Source organism: Panicum virgatum, chromosome 9N (genome assembly GCF_016808335.1).
Source record: "Panicum virgatum strain AP13 chromosome 9N, P.virgatum_v5, whole genome shotgun sequence".
Lineage (NCBI taxonomy): Eukaryota > Viridiplantae > Streptophyta > Magnoliopsida > Poales > Poaceae > Panicum > Panicum virgatum.
This window is the reverse complement of record NC_053153.1, coordinates 5,665,531-5,686,495: the sequence shown is the minus strand read 5'-3', so window position 1 is coordinate 5,686,495 and position 20,965 is coordinate 5,665,531. Positions and strand designations below refer to the sequence as shown.

The 20,965-nt window shown below is 44.5% G+C and overlaps 2 protein-coding genes and 3 long non-coding RNA genes across 9 annotated transcripts; 3 read left to right on the top strand and 2 right to left on the bottom strand.

The window, feature by feature from the left end:
- The first annotated feature begins 2,088 nt into the window (after positions 1 to 2,088).
- Positions 2,089 to 5,841, top strand: LOC120689900. 2 transcript variants are annotated; one of them, XR_005681489.1, is made up of 3 exons: positions 2,089 to 2,499; positions 2,602 to 4,335; positions 5,356 to 5,841. XR_005681489.1 is itself a non-coding variant. In XM_039972347.1 (2 exons), exons 1-2 carry the CDS (start codon positions 2,254 to 2,256, stop codon positions 3,283 to 3,285), a joined length of 930 nt encoding a protein of 309 aa, XP_039828281.1. In that variant the 5' UTR covers positions 2,089 to 2,253; the 3' UTR covers positions 3,286 to 4,427. The 2 variants fall into 2 exon arrangements, 1 of the variants encoding a protein (XP_039828281.1); XM_039972347.1 differs by lacking the exon at positions 5,356 to 5,841 and having other exon boundaries at positions 2,602 to 4,427.
- On the bottom strand, positions 3,076 to 7,962 carry LOC120689903. 4 transcript variants are annotated; one of them, XR_005681491.1, is made up of 3 exons: positions 7,343 to 7,962; positions 3,349 to 3,809; positions 3,076 to 3,263 (listed from the first exon to the last, which is right to left on the bottom strand). It is a non-coding gene; the product is annotated as an uncharacterized LOC120689903 (long non-coding RNA). The 4 variants fall into 4 exon arrangements; XR_005681493.1 differs by having other exon boundaries at positions 3,076 to 3,591; positions 3,671 to 3,809; XR_005681492.1 differs by having other exon boundaries at positions 3,076 to 3,809; positions 7,343 to 7,577; positions 7,702 to 7,962.
- On the bottom strand, positions 5,282 to 7,333 carry LOC120689904. Its single transcript, XR_005681494.1, has 2 exons — positions 6,434 to 7,333; positions 5,282 to 5,503 (listed from the first exon to the last, which is right to left on the bottom strand). It is a non-coding gene; the product is annotated as an uncharacterized LOC120689904 (long non-coding RNA).
- Positions 7,963 to 12,540: 4,578 nt separating the features above from the next.
- Positions 12,541 to 14,241, top strand: LOC120689901. Its single transcript, XM_039972348.1, has 2 exons — positions 12,541 to 12,734; positions 12,986 to 14,241. Exon 2 carries the CDS (start codon positions 13,039 to 13,041, stop codon positions 14,134 to 14,136), a length of 1,098 nt encoding a protein of 365 aa, XP_039828282.1. The 5' UTR covers positions 12,541 to 12,734; positions 12,986 to 13,038; the 3' UTR covers positions 14,137 to 14,241.
- A 3,345-nt stretch (positions 14,242 to 17,586) lies between these two features.
- On the top strand, positions 17,587 to 19,108 carry LOC120689905. Its single transcript, XR_005681495.1, has 2 exons — positions 17,587 to 18,564; positions 18,745 to 19,108. It is a non-coding gene; the product is annotated as an uncharacterized LOC120689905 (long non-coding RNA).
- Positions 19,109 to 20,965: the final 1,857 nt, after the last annotated feature.

The window sequence follows — 20,965 nt, the reverse complement described above, 5'->3', positions numbered from 1 at the left end:
TTAGGACCTCTAAGAGAATGCCATCCTTCTCCAGTTCATGTTGAAGACTACAGTCCTGAGTATAAGTAAAATATTTTAGTGCACTGGTAATGAAGTTATATATCAGGTGATAGAAACTAAGAATTAAATCACTGGAAAGAACTTAGCCAGTGACGAACATCTATGGCCTTCTCACAGCTTTCCAGATTGGCCTTCAGCTTATAAATCTCATTTTGTTGATCTTGGGACTGTTCCTCCAATAGTTTCTGCGCTCAAATCAGAGTAACATTGGAAAAAAAAACAAACTGCTTAGAACTTAAGCGCTTTAGGGGGAAAAATTTAAATACCTTCTCCAATTCAAGTTTGCAAACTTTGTCCATCAAACAGGTTGACAGTTTCTCATAGTCCCTGATCACAGAACCGGACCATGCACTATCTTCACGAGCAGACCTGGCACTCTCCAGTTGGATTCCGAGGAATTTTGATATATTGATTTTCTCAAACTCATCAGAAGTACATAGAACTGTGGTAGCAGGTAGCTTGTTTATTTTTAGTTCAGATCCTTCCTTTTTTTATTTCCCTTTTCTGAACTACAGTTTCTGTGGTTTGCATCTCTTTTAGCGCAGCAGCTCGAAGCCCCATGTTTTGGTTTTTAGATCAACATGCAAATTTTCATTATTAATGGATCTGAACTTGGTTAGTCTTGCCTGTTTGCCAACATAGGAGTGTTGGAGCCTACTTGGGACTTCTCGAGCTAAATAATATTTGGGCTTGAAATTGATCTCTTGTACATGCATGTAACTATCCTAATATACGTTTATTTTTTTTTCTTTTCTTTTCTAGCAGGGATCTACATTTGCATTTGCAAGCAAATAATGGGTCAGTTTGTTTTTCACCTAATTTACCTGTGTATGACTTTCAGTAGCTCTTGCTCTTTTAGCAGCAGGCCTCAATGGTTTTTTGAAGGAGGACCTCACTCCGCAACGAGTTGAGTTTCTGAGAAGAGGGGAAACACCCCGTGTGACAAACACCTAATATTTTGAGCTATGTTCAGTGGCAAACTTTTGTATTTTGGCAGCCGGTGAAGGAGCTCTTCACCTGTCAGAACTTAAAGAAATGACCACCGTGTTATACAATTTATTTTGTATTAAGTCTTGTTAGAGCAACTCCTCTATGGAAGATAGTCGATGCCATCGAGTGTGGAACGAAGGTCTCATCACATTCAAAAAATCATTTTGGGGTAAAAATACACATGTTTAAATTAAAATTATTAGGGCATCATCATTTGTTCCCGTTGCAACGCACGGGCATTTACCTAGTTGAAATCAAATAAAAACAAATTGAATATACAATGTATGGTCAAACAATGGAACAATAATATACATGATGCTAATAATAAAGGAATAATATTGCTTGTTATAAAATAAAAATGTACGGAAAAAGGTAACACTCCGGATCTAAACCCAGGCCATCAGGCAACAAGCTCGCGCCTTGACCACCTGAACCGCTTTGAAGTCATTGGGTATTCCTCGGGACAATTTTACTTGTATGGAACACGCCCAGATCTATAAGGATGCAAAAAAGAAAATTTAGTGCTGGGGGTGGGGTTCGAACATTAGGTCAATGGTGGGCGCGCCCCAACCAGCTGACCTGCGACATAAAGATTGTAAATTGCAGCTCGGCGTCATCATCTACGGCGCCGAGCTTAGCGCCAAGGTCTTGTCCACGTCAGTGTCACCACCACCTCGGACACCTCGCCTTGGCGCCATGACCTATGGCGCCGAGACATATTAGCTCGGCGCCACAAGTCATGGCGCCGAGAAAATGGTCCAAAGATGGATTTTTAACGTCTAAGGGTCTGTATGTGAAATTTTAACAGGAAAAGGGCACATACCACGCCCGACGTAAGGGTCTGTACAGTACGTGTGCAGACTTTGCATGGTCCTGTAGCACCTAGGGCTGCTAGCACCCAACAACGCATCTATCGGAACGGCGTTCCACGATGTTCCCGTTCCCAGGCCAACTGAGTTGGCCAGCAGCACGCACATATAGTTTTGTGGGCTAGCACTCACTCAAGCCCACCAAATAAACATTCACAAAAAAAAGCCCACCAAATAAACAAAATAGCCCTAACGACGTGAGTTCCATTCCGTCCCCTTCCCTCTCGTCTCGGGCTCCGCCGCCTCCGATTCGCGTCAATCTCCTCGCATCGCAGCCGCCGCCGCCGCTCTCCCATTCTCTGCTAGGCTCTCGGTGGTCCTTATCCCTTCACAGATGGCGCAGCCCAGCGGGGCAGGCGGAGGCGGGGGAGGCCAGCGCGGCCGAAGCCGGGGCAGCGTAGGCCAGCGCGGCGGAGGCCGGGGTCCGCCCAGCGGAGGAGGCCTGCCCAGCGCCGGAGGAGGCCTGCCCAGCGCCGGAGGAGGCCTTCCGAGCGCCGGAGGTGGCCTTCCGAGCGGAGGAGGCCTGCCCGGCGGCGGCGGCGGCGGCGGTGGCGGTGGCGGCGGAGGTGCCGTCCTTCCGGTGAGATCCTATCTCATTCATCATATTGCTCCATTTTCCAATCCTGGATTCAGTGATGAACTACATTCCCACATCTACCCTAATCCTCTGTCTTTGTTTCAGCTTCGTGTTAAGAAAATGTTCTTTGATAAAGAGGTATCGGACATCAGGCAGTTGATGGTGAGCTATGTGTTGCAGACGCCTCCACCTGTTCGTTTGGTAAGTGTGTCAGGGGATGCTAGAGCTTATCCCAAGCGGTCTCCTCGTGCAAGGTGGACTACGGATTGTTTGGTGAAATGGTTCTGCGAGTTGCATCTTTTAGGATATTGCCTAGATGGTGGTTTCAATAGAGACTGTTTTGGAATTGATTACATGGGCAACCTCAAAGGCATGCATGTACTGCTACAATTGGTCAAACCGATCGGTGCTACTGTGAATGAGGTTACAAGAAATATGTCAGTGGTGGCGGCCATCATCAAGGATGGCATACATTCATCGCTTCAGCTACCAGAAGATTTGGCCCTCCTTTTAGATACTCTGAGGCAGTATAACATTGGAGACTCTTTGCTCGTGCAAACCCACTTCTGTCATGAAGAGGAAGATAACAAAGCGGCCTTGTTTGATCGGATGCATAAGCGTCTCAAGGTTATCGAGAAGACAGATGCAGCAAAATATACAAGGATTATGCAAGCTATACAACCTCCCGGTGCAAGTCTTTGGTTGGCAAGTGCAATGGACAACACCCATCCATTGTTGTGTTCTCCGGTACGCTCCATGGAACCGCCCTGCAACCATCAACATGGTTAACGTGGTACAGGCGTTCCTGACAACAAGAGTTCAATATGCTGATAACATAGATGATTTCTTCACCTGCCGGCGAAATGGCCAAGCTCATTTGGAGGCGGACTACTCTGTGGATACCATAGGACACATCGAAGCTGCAATATTTGGGGCAGCAGCTGGGCTCAAGGAATGGCACCATTTGCAACACAGTGCAGCTGTAGCAAGAGCAGCAGCTCGGCCTGTAACAGCAGCAGTTCAGCCTGTACTGCCACTTGCTGCTCGATTTCTGAATCCAATGCCACCAGCAATAGCTTTGGTGATTGCAGACACCTTACATCAATTTCTTCTGTTAAGGGTTCCATTGTCTCCCAGTGAAGCAAAAGCAGGAGCAGTAGCAGCGGCTGAGTACCTTGTTAGGCAGCCCAACATAAGACAAAGGATCGCACAGGCTGGGTTGATCCAAAATGCATTAGCAAGAGCGACAACAGCAGCCCAAGCTGTTCCTGTGGGTGGAGTCGCTCAAGCTAACATTCCACTACAGATGTTCGCTGCGGACAACGACATTGAACACATTTATCATGTTGTTGCGCCGAAACTCATGGTACAGTTTCAGATGGCAATGTTTAGAGAACACGAGCCCTTCCGCCTAGGCAAGGACACCAGAATCTATCGCTTAGATTGATAAAAGGAGGCCCATCAAGACACCGAAGACTGGTGATGAAAGGAGATGAACCTGTTGATGATGTTAAAGTGGCATTTTTTGGTTGATTGCATGTTGCTATTTGTGAGTGTTGCTTGGATGTGAGACATTGGTTCAGCAACATAATGAGAAAGATTTGATAGTGTTCTCCTCATAATGCGGGATCCAACTGTTTCCTGTTTCAGGCACTATTTTTTTTTGTGTTCCTTTCTGTGATCAATTGGTGGAGTATTATGCAATGCCTTGCTGATCTGTTCTTTCAGGATGGTTGTTGGTCAGATGCTTTATTCCTCCAGCGAGAAAGTTGATGATTGCTGTTTTTAGATCCCTGCCCCTCGGAGCTTCAGTTTGATTGCTGTAGACAGCAAGAGAAGGTAGGTTGGGGAGAACAAGTAGAGCAATACCAGTTTGTTTCTTTACATTCTTAGACAGGGCTGCAAAGGATTAATATTAACTTCAATCTCTACACCACCTCCTTCTTGAACAATCAACTAGCTATTGGGGAGGAGTTATTTTGAGATACTCCAGAACCCAGATCATGCACCCTCCAGTCTTCATTTGGAGCCACTTGGGCTTCTAAGGGAAGAGGGGGAGATGAGGGTAGTGAGTCTGTAGCGGGAGGAGAGGGATGCAGAGAGTTACTCGGGGCACTAGGGCCAAAGGACCACTGAATAGGATTAGTTGCCGCCTTTTGTTGGGAGTAGGGTTTATCAGGCTTTAGAATCCATTTGTAATGAAGACTATCATTTTAGCAAAAAAGCGAGCCTTATGGCCATAATTAAAGCAAAATAAGCATTGAAGTTGCCCACAGCAGTCTCTGACAAGGTGGCTAGGAGTTAGGCATTTGTGAAACTATGACTCAGAGATGAAACATTTTTTGACCTGAGCCTAGACATTGAACAGAATAGTTCAATTGCCGTCTAAAGAGCTTCAGCTCAACAGAGCTTTGAGTGCTGAGGATAAAGCATGTGGTTGTGCTTTGTTTTGCAGCAGCGCCCCCCACCCCCCCCCCCCCCACCACGCACACCCACCCACCCACCCTAATGTACTGCAAATCACCCAGTACCTCATGTAGAACTTCTGGGCAATTGACTTGGTTGTCCCTTGGCCTCTTGTCTGTTATCACTGTGATATTTACATTTAGAGTTGCTATATCACCTTTTTAATTTCATGTAATTGTGTGATAAAAACTTGTCTTTACTTCAGTCTATTGGAAGCTCAGACAAGAATGAAGGTAAAGAAACCACCAAACATTACTCCCTTTTCGCCGTGGTAGTTCATGTTGGAAGTGGACCAAATCATGGCCACTATATCAGCTTGGTTAAGAGCCACACTCATTGGTTATTCTTTGATGATGAGAATGTTGAGATGACTGACAAAAATCTATGGTACAGGCATTCTTTGGCTCACCGCAAGAGTTCATTGTCAACACTGATAATGGCTACATCCTCTTGTATGCTGAAAAAAAAGTTAATGTGCTGATGATACCATGTGATTAGTTATATACTCCTACTTTTGCTTTCCTTCGAACACTTCCTTCGCCTGATGATATAGAATATGCAGTGAGAAGTTAAAACTGGAATAAGCTTCAGATGTTATGGTGCAATCAAGGCTTGGTAATAATAAAACAAGTTTCCTGACGGGGCCCCTTTCAAAAAAGTTTCCTGAAGGGACTATAGGAAGGTGCAGAGGCCCGCTAGTTTGTACTTTCTATTTCTTTTATTATTTGGTTCTATATATGCATACGGTTTGTATCAAATTTTCCAGAATAATTGATTGTTAAAAACCTCTGTCGTCATATGTAAAGAGAATATTATATCGGAAGCCTTTTGGCTTCAGGTAACAATTTTATTTCCAAGAAGATAAAAAGCTTCTACCAATCCTCGTGGGATCCTCAACCCTTTCCATTTGTTGTAAAAAAAAACTTTTTCATGTAGATGATGTTTGTAAAATCTTGTACAGTACAGCTTACAGATTACTTTAATTGTGATTACTAGAAAACCTGGGGCGCGGTGTTGCCGCGCCAGGTTGGGTTACGCACTGAATAACTTGTCAATGTATGTATATATTATTTGTATGATTGGAAATACTAATTATTCATCAAATTTAAGAGTTGTTGTGGACTATAGGCCCCATTCTCGTACAAGTTGTAATAATGCATGGTATATATTTTGGACTCTCCGTTGTTGTAATGCTACTATTTAAATAGGATATTATTTTTTATATGAAAATGGAAAGACAGACAGCTAAATAGACAACTTCTCGATCCCATAGGCAAGTACTGGCTATCTGACTGTTTAATACTTTACATGCAATCCATGATCAATTATGAATACCATTTCTATATACCATTGTGTTGCTATATTGTTTTCTTATTTGGAGACTATCATTTACATGCAATCTATTGGTAACGTAATGTCTATATGAATATGTAAGAAAGAAGGATAGTTTAAGTAGGATAGCCAAGCTCACCACGGAATATAAAAGATTAAGGCTGTAGTTTGGGCATCAAACTACACATTAGCTAAAGAAGCTTGAGATCTGTAGGTGCTTCTGAAGTGGTAAAGAAGACCATGGTACACATCAATCTGATTGTTGTGGGGATTTTGACAGCAATTGAATAAATATGCATTAATAATGATCCCTAAACATTGAGCTCTCTACCTGCAGCTTTGAAAGCTTGAGCTAGGCAAAAAGGGAAAGCTGAATATAAGTTCAGTAATCACAGAAATCTATTAATCTTAACAACACTACCTTGGTATTTCTAAGAATTAATTGAAATCATAGAACCAATGAAGTTAGGCAATCAACCATTCCTGAAATATTCAGGAAACAATATTGATCCACTTAATGTCTTAAAGTTCAGACTATCAGTAAAGTGGTATTATATTGCTATGATAACTCATGCCCTATAATGGTGAGGAACTAATGTGGTATATTAGATTTCGTAGCTAGAAGAACATGACTAAGAGAAGCGTTTTCATGTAACATGAGACTGCTGTAAAATAAATCCATATAGCAATGGACCAAAGAAAAAAAAAGGAAATCAAATTACCTGGCAGGGCTAGCCATCTCTAGCCAGCATCAGAGGGCTTGAAATAGTGTGGCTGGAATTACCTAGTAAGTGTTTTGCAGTTGCCCTAAACTCATCGACTTATGTCAATCTCTCTACCAAACTTTGAACTTAATAAATATGCATAGCACGGGTGGGGCAGGGGTTCGGGGGTTGTCTTGGCCTGCTGTGAGAAGATCATTCTATCTCTCAAACAATGCCGTGGGGGCGGTCTCACCCCCCGCAGGTAGTTTTTTATAAATATGCATAGCACAATTGTAAAGATGTGTAAGCAAAATTGAAAAGGGATAAAAGAAAACAATGTATACCTTTATGCCCATTTGATCGAACAAAATGAGGGCCTCATCCATGGGAGGTCGATGGCGCCAGCAATAGTGAGCAGGAAGGAGCAGGAGGGGGGCACGGAAGCTGCAGATACTCCAGACCCCTGTAGATGCTGCCGAGCTGCTGTCCAGCACCTCGCCGTCCTCCTCCAACCTTGAGTCCCAGACCAACAGCGACGATTGAGACCATGAATATCATCGCAAATCGAGGAGCAATGAACTGAGATGGACACAAACAAGAGAAACAAAACAAAATCAAATCCAGAATCGCCATGCTGAGCAGAGCAGGGCGCATGGCAGCAGGTGCGGTGCCGTGACGGGAGTCGTCAGAGAGGGAGGCCAACGTCGAGGCCGCGACGCCGTGAGCACTGCTCCTCCGAGCCGCCCGCACGCACGGAGCTCGGAGCGCCCGGATCCGGCTGCCGCCGCCAACATTGGAGGTCGCGGGAGGAGGGGGGACGAGGGGGCAGAGGGCCGGCCACCGCAGATCCGCCATGCCCTGTGCGGATCCGGCCACCTCCGTTCTCGTCCTCCTCGGTGGCCTAGCTTGGGGCGGCACGGCGGCACGGGCAGCGCTGCGTGACCTGCGGCTCGCGCCGGGGAGGGGGGGGTACCCTGCACGGGATCATAGCCGTCGGCCGGATCCGCGGTGGCCGGTGCGAGGCACGGCGGCACTGCTGCTCGAGCAGGAGGATGGAGGCGGTGCCTGGAGCTCGCGAGCCCGCTGGCTGCCATGGCCGTTCGATGGCCCGATCCAACGGCCGTTGCTTTTCCGGGCGATGTGGCACGCTGTGCTTCCAGAGAATGGCCCAGGGCGGGACGTGGTTTCGTGTTTTAGAGATTGTGTACCGCTCCTTTGGCACGAAAAATATTTCACCCGTTTGGAGCTGGATCTGAGATTACCTCAAAAACACATACTCCCTGTAACACCCCGGTGTTAATTTTGACGCTAACATTGCGCTTAATCACTAATCGAGGCTAATCATCGTCATTAGCGTTAATCGAGTTCGCGCGGTAAATGTCGATTTAGCCGGGTTCGATCGTGTTTTTGTCTCTAATCCGATCTTCAAATCAACTTCCGCCCAAAACAAAAGTTGTAGATCTTCTTTTCCTCTACAACTTTTGTTTTGATTTTGTGCTTGTTAAGAAAGTTCAAATTTTACTATGCAACTTGGCCTCCAAAATTTTTATTTAAATACTAGATTTCAAATTTTGATTTAAAAATATTTTTGCAAGATTTTATGACTTTTGAATCGAGGCACAAAATTCAAGGAAGTTTCAAAAATAGTCTCTTTGTTTTTTTTTCTACGACCAAATTATAAAAGCTTTTCTAGTGATTCTTGTTGCATTGTGTTCTTGGTGATTTTATCTATCTCCAGTAAAAATTTGGTGAATTTTTGAGCTCCGAAACATCTCCGTTTTGAATTTCAAACTTGTCTCCTTTCTTTTCTTCGCCCGGGCCCACTCGTCAGTCTCTCTCTCTGTTTTTGCCTCGCCGCGCACCGCACGCGTCGCCCGTCGCCGGCGTCCATCCTCGTGCCACGCGCCGTCAATCCTCGCATGCCGTGCCGCCCCTACACTCCTCCCCTCGTCCTCTCCTTATCCGCGCACGGCCGACCCCTTCTTCCCCTCCCCAAACCGTAGCTCTGCTCCTCATGGCCGCCGCCCCCGAAGCTCTGTCGCCGCCGCGACTCGCCGCCTCGGCGAGCCCCTCGCCGATTACTCGCGAGGGCAGCTTCCCCAACCTCTGCTCGCTCGATTTCGCCCCCAACCCGACCTCCTCCCTCACCGCCTCGGCCCGCCGCCGCTCGTCGCCGTTGCGCCGCCGCCTCGCCGCCGCCCCTCGCCTGCATCACCGCCGGTGAGGCTCGCCGCCACCACCTCCATCCCGTGCGCGCCTCCCCTAGCCGCTCCGGTCCCACCTCCGCCGTGCCGCCTTGTGCCGCGCCGCCGCCGCTGTCGCCGCGTGCGACGTGCGCGCGCGCGTGACGCGCCACGCGCGACGTGGCCGCGTCCACGCCGCGCCGCGCTCGCCGTGGGCGCGCTCATGCCCGGGTCAAGGCCACTCGGCTGCCTTGACTTGGCCCGGGGGAGCCGCTGACCCGTGGGGCCCTCCTGTCAGCGCCTGGGCTGGCCCTGCGGGGTGCATCTAGCAGTTTCTAGAGTATTTCTTTGTGCAGCAATCTTGAAAATTTTGTAGAAATTCGCAGGAAAATCCTAAAAATGCAAAGTAAATTTTGTTAGGTTTCTAAAATCAAGATCTTCAGTAGAAAAATATTTGTGCTGGTGAAATGTCACTTTTGCCCTTGCTAAATATTAGGGTTGTGTTTAAACTAGTTTAATTAATCCAGGTTGTTCCGTTGCTCTAAAAATTATGAAATTTATCCAGTAATTTACTTTTTGTATGTGTAGTCCACTGGAAAATTGTTAGGTGTATAGCCCTTGTGCACGTTTGTGGAGCTGTTATTGCTTGTTTTCCTTTTCTAGGGCTAAAAGAAATGCTTTTCTTTATCTGCAAGTGTTAGTAATTTATTTACGCACCTCGTATCAGCAGCTTTTCTTGTTATCAAAGTTTAGCTAATAGATCTCTGTGGCGTGTTAAGTTTTGATCTTTAATTAGTTCCTAGCTTCATTTTATTTCCTTTATCCTTTTGGTAATTGATTAATTCCATGCATGTGTACCTTAACAACATAAACTCCGGTTTTAATCCTTGCTGCTCTAAGCAAAATTAGTAGTTGTTTTTGGAAGGAAACACTTCAGGCTAATTTGTGTTGATCTTTTCATCGCATCGTAAGTGCTCATGCATTGCACTGTGTTCTAATTGTTGCATGGCATATTTTTATTCGTGTAGACGCCACGAACGAAGTTGTCCACGAGCTAGTTGCTGAGCCGGTCCAGGAGCCACGAGCAGAAGAGCCGCAGAAGGACGCCGTTGAGCCCGCTCCATAAGGCCTCGCTAACCCCGCTGACCTGCAAGGCAAGCCCCGGAGCATAACCCCTAATTTGAGTATTCAATGTTTATTTAATTATTTGTGCATTTACGTTTTTAGGAGTTGTATGGAACCCTAGTATGCATGTTTCTCCCTAGGTACCTATGAGTCTATACTAGTATACATATGTCGTTAGTATTGCCATGCTTAACTAGGATCCGGTAGAAGTCGAGTGATTGCTGTCACTCGTGAGCTATAGGTTTTTGTTACTTATGGAAAAGTGGTTTGAGAATGAATCTGTGAGGAAAGAAAAATGGAGACCGGGCGGAGAGGAATTGGATTATGGATATGGAATGTTTGGAAAGTGGACCTCCGCCTGTGTCGATTGAGGACCGTACCGTTGTTGGCAGTGCTGACCGAGTTTGAACAGTACTAACCACATGCCTGGAAGTAGGAGGTAGTCGAAACTGGTAAGCTAATTACCTAATTTGCAACGATACTTTGAATCGCGACCTGCTACTCTGGGAGTGGGATGATGGCGGGTGTTGGAGTGTATGTTGCCTCCGGGTTCTCTGGGAGTTCGCTGTGAGGGGCCCTTCACCCGGGTTTTGGCAGGCGTGATTCAGACGTCGGGGTAATGATGGGAACAGTTGACGCGTGTGACCCGGCGTGGTTTGCATGTGTCGTGTGAGTTAGGTCCACCTTGCAAGGTTAAATCGGATCGATTCGCCGTCTCTCTCGGTTAAGAGAACCTTGGTCACTTTGTCACATCGTAGTAAAGGTTTGAGATAAGTATGGAAAGGTGAACATATAAGATGTCTGTGGTTTTTCTGAAAAGATAATGTGATCAACCATGTGTGCTCTAGATGTTCAGGCAAATCTAGTTAGTACTTGATAAACTTAAATTGAGCTAAAATATTGAAAGTAAGGATCCAGTATTAGTAGCCTTTCAGCAAAACAAACTCCAGAGCCAAAAAGCTTTGCATGTCTAGATAGTGGGCTAAGTATACCCGTGTCGGGTAAGTCTTGCTGAGTATTAGTATACTCAGGGTTTGTTGTCACCCTGTTTTCAGGTAACAGCTGCTGGCTGGAGCTAACCAGGATTCACATCGGTGGGCTCGATGTGACGTCCTCACGTCATCGTAGCAATCGTTGTTTTTCTAAACTAAACTTCTATTTAATTTCCGCTGTATTTTGAACTCTGATATTTTACGTAAACTTGTTTGTAAAGCTCTGCTTTGTAAATTAACTTTGAGAAATTTTGTCTGCTTGTAATCATCTGTGCTTGTCTTCGTGCGAGACTTCCAGTGTTTTTCGATCCTTAAACTGGCAGACGTCCGGATTACACCGTTTTAAGTGCACAGTAACTTGATTAATCATTAAGATGATAGTTAGCGCACTTAAGCCGATTTAATTTGGGCGGTCCTGTCACACTCCCTCTATAAAAAAATGCAATTATATGATCTGTGTTGGTCAAATTAGTTTAAGAGAATAGTATTAGTGTTTGTCTTTAAATAAGTTAATTATAAATATATATATTGAATCTAATGGTATTTGTATAAATAATGTTAGTATTTTCCTATACAACTTGGGTCAAAGTTTATATATAGAATTTGCGAACAGATCATAGATGAGCTCGTTGTGTTACTTGTGGTGGAATCTACCCATCAGGGATTAAGTTCTCGACTTTGCACTGGTACTCGTATTTTCATAGATTTATTCCACGTTATGTTTTAAGTAGTAAGCGACGTTCTTGTGTGCACGTTGGATGTCCACATTGTACGTGTAATAATCTTAAAAAAAAGACAAGAATTGCATTTTTTTTTGTTGGTGGTGGTGGTGCGTGGGTGGGTGAGGTGGGGGTGGGGAGGGAGGAGTAATTGGTTTGGAGTTTGAATCCGTTATTTTCCTCGTTACCGACAAACATATTTCGGCGTAACGGAGGGCGCCTAAACGGACTTCTTCCATATTACTCCCTCCTTCCCCATTTATAAGGCATGGTGGAACATGACACGGTCTTCTAAACAACACTTTGACCATTTATTTATCATATATTATATCACTTTTGATTATAAACTTATAATTATTGTAAACTATATTTGATTATGAATCCAATCATATGAAATTTGCATTATAAAAATAAAAATTTAATAGTCAAATTATTGGTCAAAGATGAGAAGGTTTGAATCTTGATATACGTGTATGCCTTATAAACGGGGAAGGAGGGAGTATACCCCTGGCCTGATCGAACCAGTTTGGTCAAGGCCGAGTTCCGGCACGACCCACCGGTCACCTCAAATTTCCTAGGGTTTCCTTCCTCCCTTTATACCATCCATTCGCCTTCCCCTGAAAAAAAAAAGAAATCCCTTCGCCTCCTTCCCCTCCGCCTCGGCCACAGCCTCGACCTCGCCGCCGCCGCCGCCGCACCATCTTCGACTTTGTATAGGTGCGTTCCTGCGATTCCCTCTTCTCCTCTGTCGCCCTCGATTAAGATTTGGATACTCTGATTTGTCGAGTTGATGAGTTGCAGTAGGACGGACGATTGGGCCTGATTGATTTATATTTGTCAATCGGATTCGAATCGCTGTTGCCCTCGATTAAGATTTGGATACTTCGATTTGCCGGGTTGAGTTGCAGTAGGACGATTGGGCCTGATTGAAATTTGACAATCGATTCTTGTTCGAATTCGAATCGCAGGAACCAGATCTATCTATACGAGTAATAATCCAGGAAAGGGAAAAGGAACGAGGATGGCAGAGCAGTATACGCCGCACCTTTACCTTTTGTTCGATGACTGGCACTCTGGATTCTCCATCCGCAAGGTGAGCTTGTCGCGCAGATCAGGCAAACAGCCCTTATCGTCTGCCTCAGGCAAAGAAGGCGTTGTGCCCGTGCCTGAAGTTTTCATGCACATCCGGGCGCCGCGTGGGTTTCCCGACTTGTTCACGTCAGCCTTTGGCACTAAGATCATGGCGATGCATACCAAAATGGCTGATGATACAGCGGGCATCCCAATGATCGACGTCCAGGAACAGACCATAACCTTTGGACCTCAGCCCTGCACCTATCATTGTTTTCCAATCTGCTTCCCCATCGGTGCCAATAGGCTATTCGTTCTGGATACGGGCACATTTGATCGCTACCTCTGGACGCCGGAACATAGTGAAGAACCATGGGGGTCGCAGGCCCTCCCTCCTCCGCCATTCAACACGGCCAATGTCTCCTCCTATGGCGTGCTACCTGATGGATGCATCCTCGTCAGTACTACTAAGAGCTTTGGTGGCGCACGCACCTTCATCTTCGTCACCACCAAGGAGGAGCATGTGTGGAAACCATGCTGTAATTGGGTGTTGCCCTTCACTGGCCGTGGACACTATGTCCTCTCCCTGGGCGGTTTTGTCGGTCTCTCCAAAGATGGGTACCTCTACTGCAGCACCATGGCTGCCACCACCACCGGCACTTCCCCTGATGTCAAGCGCACCAAGGAGAAGGTGTACACTGAGAGGCAGCATGTAAGTGCCACCCTTGTGCACATGGGCCAGGGGAAATTCGGCCTTGTGGAGTGTGTATCTATTGATAACAGAATTACTGGTCAGGACCTCAGGGAGTCATGTGCTGAGTTCAATGAGCCGCTGGGGGATGATGTGGATGATATGTCAGATTTTGTGGGAGGTGGGCCCCAAGGCGGCCGCTGTATGTATCATCTTAGGACCTTCAACCTCAGTTATGACCCGAAAGGAGACTGTTTGAAGCTTAAAAGCTGCAAGGGTCAGAGTTGTTGGTACAGCCTGCCTCATGAAGCAAGAATCGGTTCCGTCTGTATGGATCCAGTGGCATTTTGGCTGTGAAATGCTAGAGTCATGAGAAGAGTTCTTATGTTTTCATTCAGGTGTGACTTCTGCTTCTATGTCTTAGTGGATTGACTACCAAATCAAATTTGATGGATCACTGAACATAATTACTAAAAAAAAGAAATCGGATACTGAAAAAACATAATTACACAGACAAGCTGCTGTATATATGATTTGAATCACTGAGTTGAAATACTAAACAAAAGGTGCTATTAAAAGAAAGGAATAACACTAACTAATCAATCTTATCATTCGAGTTACTCAACCAAGAAAAATAGAAAGACTACTAAATATGCTATACCAATAGTTGGAGAAAAATAGACTACTGAACTCCAGAATTGTATGCATAGGGGTTGCTGAATTAATAAGGACTACTAAAAGCATAGGTATAGTCAATTACAAAAAGGATAAGATGAAGTAGTGAAATTGCTATAAGGAATTACTGACAAAAGAAGATAAATTACTGAATTAGATAACTGGGAAGGAGATTACTGAAGTAAAAATGTAATTGTTGGGCAGATTATGGCCGACCTGATAAAAAATTAAAGGAGATAATAAAATACTGAAGCACTGCAGGTATCCAATTACTGAAACAGTAATGGTTCAGTAATTACTGAACACTACTATGTGATTTACTTAACTAACTGAAAATACTATGGTTGCTGGGCAAGAATAAAAAGTAGCACAGTTTCTAAAAAAATCATGGAAATGAAAGCTACTGAAACTATGTATGCGGATGAGTGCAACTGTCTTTGTGGCTGTGTACAAAATGAAATTTACTACTGAAACTTGTTAGTAATCAAAGTAGCACAGTTTCTATCAGCTGGACTATGGAATGTTTAGCTTTGGATTACTAGATAATGGAAAATATGGAGATTAGAGTTACTAAATTACTGAAAGGCGGATCGTTGAATGCTTAGAGGGAATGCTACTAAATTAAAGTTACTGAAAGTAAAACTACTAAAGCAAAGGAGATTAGGAGAATTATCGGACCATCGATTACTAAGGTTACTAACGCAAAATAATATTGAAGGGTGCTGTGTTTGCAGAAATTGACAGCAATTGGCATCCTCACTACCATCAAGAGAAACAAAAGAGAATTAAAGGCTGCAAGGTGCACAACAGTGAATCTCATCTTTTTTTTTCGGTGGGAATAAATGAAATTACTGAACCATCATTTACTAAGGTTACTAAAAAATACTAAAGAAAAATAAAATACTGATGAATATAAAATATCTCTAAAAATGACTGAAAAAAGAGCTACCAAAAAATTACTGAAAAAAGAGCTACCGAAAAAACAGAGATAGATGAGGAAAAAGGGAAATATTGAAGAAAAAGTGAGCTACCAAAGAAATAAATTACTGAATAAAAGGAAAAAATACTGACAAGCTCATCTATCTGAATTAGTTCCCATCGATTGTTGCTGTAAAAAATCAACTAGGAACCTATAGGCTCATCTTCTATGTGATGCTGAACATAGCGCAGGTAGCATGCTAGTAAAAAACAAGCTAATGCTGGAGGGACAACAAATTGTTCTACTGAACTAACAAAAAAAAGGCATGGTGCTAATCAACTAACAAGTTACTGAAGCCAAAATGCCTATCTGCTGGACTATGTCCTCAAGGAAAATGCGTCAGATCACCAGAGATTTTAAATTTGTGTCACTCTAGCTACAACTGGATGAACTACCCAGAACAAAACATCCAATCAAATCTGAACATCCATGAACGTCAAATTGATGACGGGATTTTGAGGATGCGAAGAGGCAACAAGCTTGTGATGCTCACCGGAGAGCCACGCGTAGGCTCGGGGGAGCCTCCCATCCATCGCAGCCTGCAACGGACTAAAGCCGCGCCCGAACCGCTGCTGCCGTCGCTCGAGAATGCCGCATCCCGCCTCGAAGAATGCGTTATCCCGCTGATTCCGCTGCTTGGTGCTGCCACGCACCGCTTGCCGCCTGGAAATAGCAGCCGCCGAAGCCGCGACGCAGTTCACGAACGTGGTGCGGGGGGAGGTTGGGAGAGGAGGAGAACCAGCGGCTGCCAACGGCTCGCGGCCAACGAACTGCAGCACCACCGCCGCAACCCCCGGAATCGCAGCACCACCGCCGCCGCCAACCGCTCGCTCGAGAAAGGGAAAGGAAATGGCAACAGGCTGTCGGGCTTCGGGTGTGCGTTGGGCCTGCGGGTGGGTTAACGGATCGAGCGTGGGCGTGGGTGCGGGGGCGGGTGGGTAGTTAGCTGGTTGGGTCCGAGCTGGCTGGTTGGACTGGTTTGGGTGCTAGGGTGTAGATTAGCGTGTGTGTCTATATATATATATACACACACTACTACTACTATAGTGCTATAGTGCTGCACTTCCCTGGCCAACATAAAAGTGGACTCCCTAGAGGATGGATGGATAATAAAGGGATAAGTCTATTTTACAACCTCGAACTAGTCAAGAAATCCGTTTTTCAACCTCCAACTACGAAACCGGGTAACATAGGCCCTCGAACTGGCAAAACCGTCCGAATCACCCCCTCGATCACTGTAGCAAGCTTGTTTTGAGGGCGGTTTTGCTACAGTAACATTTCCGAATTTCTGGAATTTCACACCTCTCAATTAAATAATAAAGAAAGCATAGTTAATATTGTCTAAAAATCATGATATTTTTTGGGAGGTAGATAAAAAGACAAGGAATTTATTTTGGCTAGATGTGCTACATTAAACATAATGGAATTTGAATTATAAAATTTTAAAAATAGGTAGAATTCAAAATTCCTTGAATTTTTAGGTCAGCTAAACCTATGATAAAAATGAAATAAAAATATGATAATTCATAATTTTTTATTTAGTTTAATAAGGTATTTTTATTGGCCCAAGTTTTTATGAAAGTTTTTGAATTCCTTCGCAATGCTCAAATTTGATTCCTCAAATTTTAATTTATAAATATTCTATAGAACTTGGGCCAATAAAAAGTACCTAACTAAACTAAATAAAAAATTATGAATTATCATATTTTTAATGCATTTTTATCATAGGTTTAGCTGACCTAAAAATTCAAGGAATTTTGAATTCTACCTATTTTTAAAATTTTATAATTCAAATTTCTTTATGTCTATTGTAGAACATCTAGCCAAAATAGATTCCTTGTATTTTTATCTACCTCCCAAAAAAATATCATGATTTTTAGACAATATTAACTATGCTTTCTTTATTATTTAATTGAGAGGTGTGAAATTCCAGAAATTCGAAAATGTTACTGTAGCAAAACTGCCCTCAAAACAGCTTGCTACAGTGATTGAGGGGTGATTCGGACGGCTTTGCCAGTTCGAGGGCCTATGTTACCCGGTTTCGTAGTTGGAGGTTGAAAAACGGACTTCTTGACTAGTTCGAGGTTGTAAAATAGACTTATCCCCTAAGTCCCGGTAGGCATCGATCACCTTATGAATCAATCTAGACAAACAGCGACCTTATATACAAGGTGTCGTGTCCGGCAGAGTAGGGAAGGGTGGGCCTCCTGGGCCGTCGGGCGAAGGGGAGCGGGCGTCCGATGGATTTTATTCCATCGGACGTCCGAGCGCCAGCACAACCCATATCTCTTCGGACACCCTTGCGTTGCATGTACTGTTCAGTGAGCCGCTCCATTAGCTTGGAGAGGAGTGAGCTCAACACCCCGGGGGCAGCGCTCACCACCATGCCCGCCATCTCAACAATGGTGTGAAATCACACAATCGACATATTCAGATCTTATCTTAAGGTGAGAACTTTAATCACGACGCGGCGGCAAGAAGTAAGGCCAGCAGGTAGCCATGAAGGTGGGGAATTTCTTGAGAGCTATTCCCGTGTTGGCTTTACATTATACTATTATTATTATTTTATTATAGTTGGGGTAATTTCTGGAGCTCTTCCTGGACCCTTCTTAAGTTGATTTTGTTATCTGTACTAGTACTTTTTTTTAAAGAAAATACCTTTTACTCTGTACATTCTAGTCATTTGCTTACATAATTGCAATTTAGAGCAACTCCAACAGTTGCCAATAATTTACTCCCAATATCTATGAGTTTAGCAACTCCCAAACCAGTATTGGATAGGAAAAAAAACACCAATCTCCAACAGTTCCAATACATGACTTCCAATAACCAAATTTGGGCCCACTTGGAACAATTAGTTGGCCCGATAGTTGATGGGGGAGTACCGATCCTTGTTCTGCGCGCCGCCGGGTCCTCTCCTCCGCACACGTTCCTCTCGCGCGGTCATCTCCTCTCGCGCGACGAAGCTGTCCAGGCCGCCAGCCCCGCGCGGTCCTCTTCTCGCGCGGTCATCTCCTCGCGCTGCCACACATCGCCGGCCCCTCGTGCTGCAGACGCCGCTGGACCAAGGGGGTTCGTCTACGTCGTCCAGGCCGCTACACATCGCCGGCCACTCGCGCGGCGCATCCCAGGTTTGGTCTTCACGGTACATCAGCAAGTCTAGGGCAAATTGATTTCACTCGTAATGGGCAAAAGGCCAGATGATGTCTAGGTTTTTTTTGTATGTGATGAACATTGGCAGCGACCCGATTTTGATGTATGAGGTTCAATTTTTTTTTTGTTTGATCAGCTGCTCACTGTTTGATTCGTAGGTGTCAAGACGTCATGAGTTTTCGCAAAACTTTTTTCCAAAGACAATTAGATGATGATTCTTCGTCAGATGATGATGATTATGTCATGATGTCCTCTGCTCTTCTCATGAACCCGTTCTCAAATGTTGAACGAAAGCAGGGTGGTTCTGTCCCTGGACACGCTGGTATTTATCGAGATAGAGAAAGCGGCCATAACAGGATGTTTCAAGACTATTTGGCGGACAATCCAACGTATGGTCCACAAATATTCCGTCGAAGGTTAGTGTCAATAAATAGTATTTGTCAATTAAATAGTATGAGTATACCAAAAAGATTGAATGAATATATATCAAAGAAAAAAAAGAGCTGATATGCTCAACTGATATACTGAGCAGCGAGGATAGGCAGCAGTCACGGTGCTAAACTAGTTCGATCTCTTGCTAAACGACGTCCTGAAACAAATCACAGAACTAGTTCGATCTCTTGCAACCACCGCACGGGTACTACTACTACCCTTATGCTGAAAAAAATAAGCTGATATCCTCCAAAGATCGTGTATGGCCTGACGAAACTGATAGGTACTACGTACTACCCTTGATAGTGTGTGGTCAGGCACCCAAAGATCGATCGTGTATGGCCTGACGAAACCCATCCGGCGGCGGCCTGGACGAAACCCACACGGCGGCCAGATCGATCGTGTCTGCTGCCCAGATCGCTCGTGTGTATGGCCTGGACGAAACCCACCCGGCGGCCAAATACCGATCAAGAACCCTAAACCCTAGCGCAAACTTGACAGAGAGAAGTTTCAATTCACGGCGAGATGCAGGACCGGCGACAAGGGGAAGGAGAAGATCGATGGTTTCATACCTGAATTGAAGGTGCTCGCGGTAGGGTTCCTCGACGGCGACACGCACGGACCGGCGGGTGAAACTTCACCGTCGCGCGCGTAGCTGCCCCGTCGCGCGCGAAGCTGGTTTGGCGCGGGATAGGAGCGCGACGGGAGTGCGGGAATATACGCGCGACGGGGGGAAGTTTTCCAAGTGGCCAAAGTTTGGAAGTATTTGATACTGTTGGAGCAGTGTTTTTCATCTTTTTCCCAAAAAACTAGGATTGTGAGGTCATATAGGATACTGTTGGAGTTGCTAACCAAAAATAATATAGAAAATCAGGGGCATGGTTAATCTGCAGTTGACTCCATTCAGCGCCTGATGAAGGGAAGATATAATATTCAGATTTTATTTTGTTTCAATGGGGAACCTTAATTGTGTTACCAATCATACCCCTTTCAAAAGACCGTACGAATCAAAGTCCCAGCTAATTAATTAAAGTTTTTTATAAAGTTTCTCAGTAGGGATGCCTCACCCCTCCTGTTTTTTGCCTAAAAAATAATTAAACATTTGCTTAATTATTTTTCACCTGGGCCAAGCCCATCCAAAGTCATAGGAGCGAGCATTTTAGGTAGCCCTACTCATAAGGTTATGGCGAAGAAATCAGCATGTACTGTGGCATTATTGATAGTTCTTTCATTTGATCAGAGCAAAAACAAATACATCCTCTCTAAAGTATTGAGGCAATGTACTTGACGAAAACAGAACAGTTGATGAGTTGGAGGTACTCATTATAGTTTTTCAGTCAACTGCATTCTTGTATTAAATGAAAGTAAAAAAAATGGCTGCCAAAATTTAGATCATGGTTTTTGGGTAGCACTGTTGCGAACAGATCATATGCAGGACAAATTAATTATTTTGAAATGATGAGTACGATATTTTATTAAAAGAGCGATATTATAGCCCTTTTTTTGCGATAAGCTATATTATAGCCCTTATGCCTATTTGTTACGCCACATTGGCTGAACCAATAGGGGTGAGTGAAGGCATGAACAGGACATCCAAAGTAGAAGATCAAATCTTGCAAAAATATACTATGCGTGCACAACTTGGTGAAAATGTAGGAAATCCAAGTCAACTGTAAGGAACAAAGCAAACATGACCATGGATAAAAAATCAAAGAAGAGACGAAGATTGGAACAAATAAAGACAGCTCAAATGTACCATTAATTCATCATGGTCCCTTGTACTAGTAATCCAAGTTCAACAAACTCGTTAGAGTTTGCATAAATCAGCATGGACTGACTTTTTGGGTGCCTGCTGATGGCTTCTCTGCATGCGGACTCTACTTTTAGTCTTCTTGGCTGCCTGTGAACGCATTTGGCTCGTATCGACAAGATCTTTTCAAGGCTAGC

Excerpts from the sequence above, each read along its gene's own strand:
- LOC120689900 (XM_039972347.1), top strand. The coding sequence starts at position 2,254 with ATGGCGCAGCCCAGCGGGGCAGGCGGAGGCGGGGGAGGCCAGCGCGGC. Across the intron at positions 2,500-2,601 it reads GCGGAGGTGCCGTCCTTCCG|CTTCGTGTTAAGAAAATGTT; the intron begins GTGAGATCCTAT and ends TCTTTGTTTCAG.
- LOC120689901 (XM_039972348.1), top strand. The coding sequence starts at position 13,039 with ATGGCAGAGCAGTATACGCCGCACCTTTACCTTTTGTTCGATGACTGG.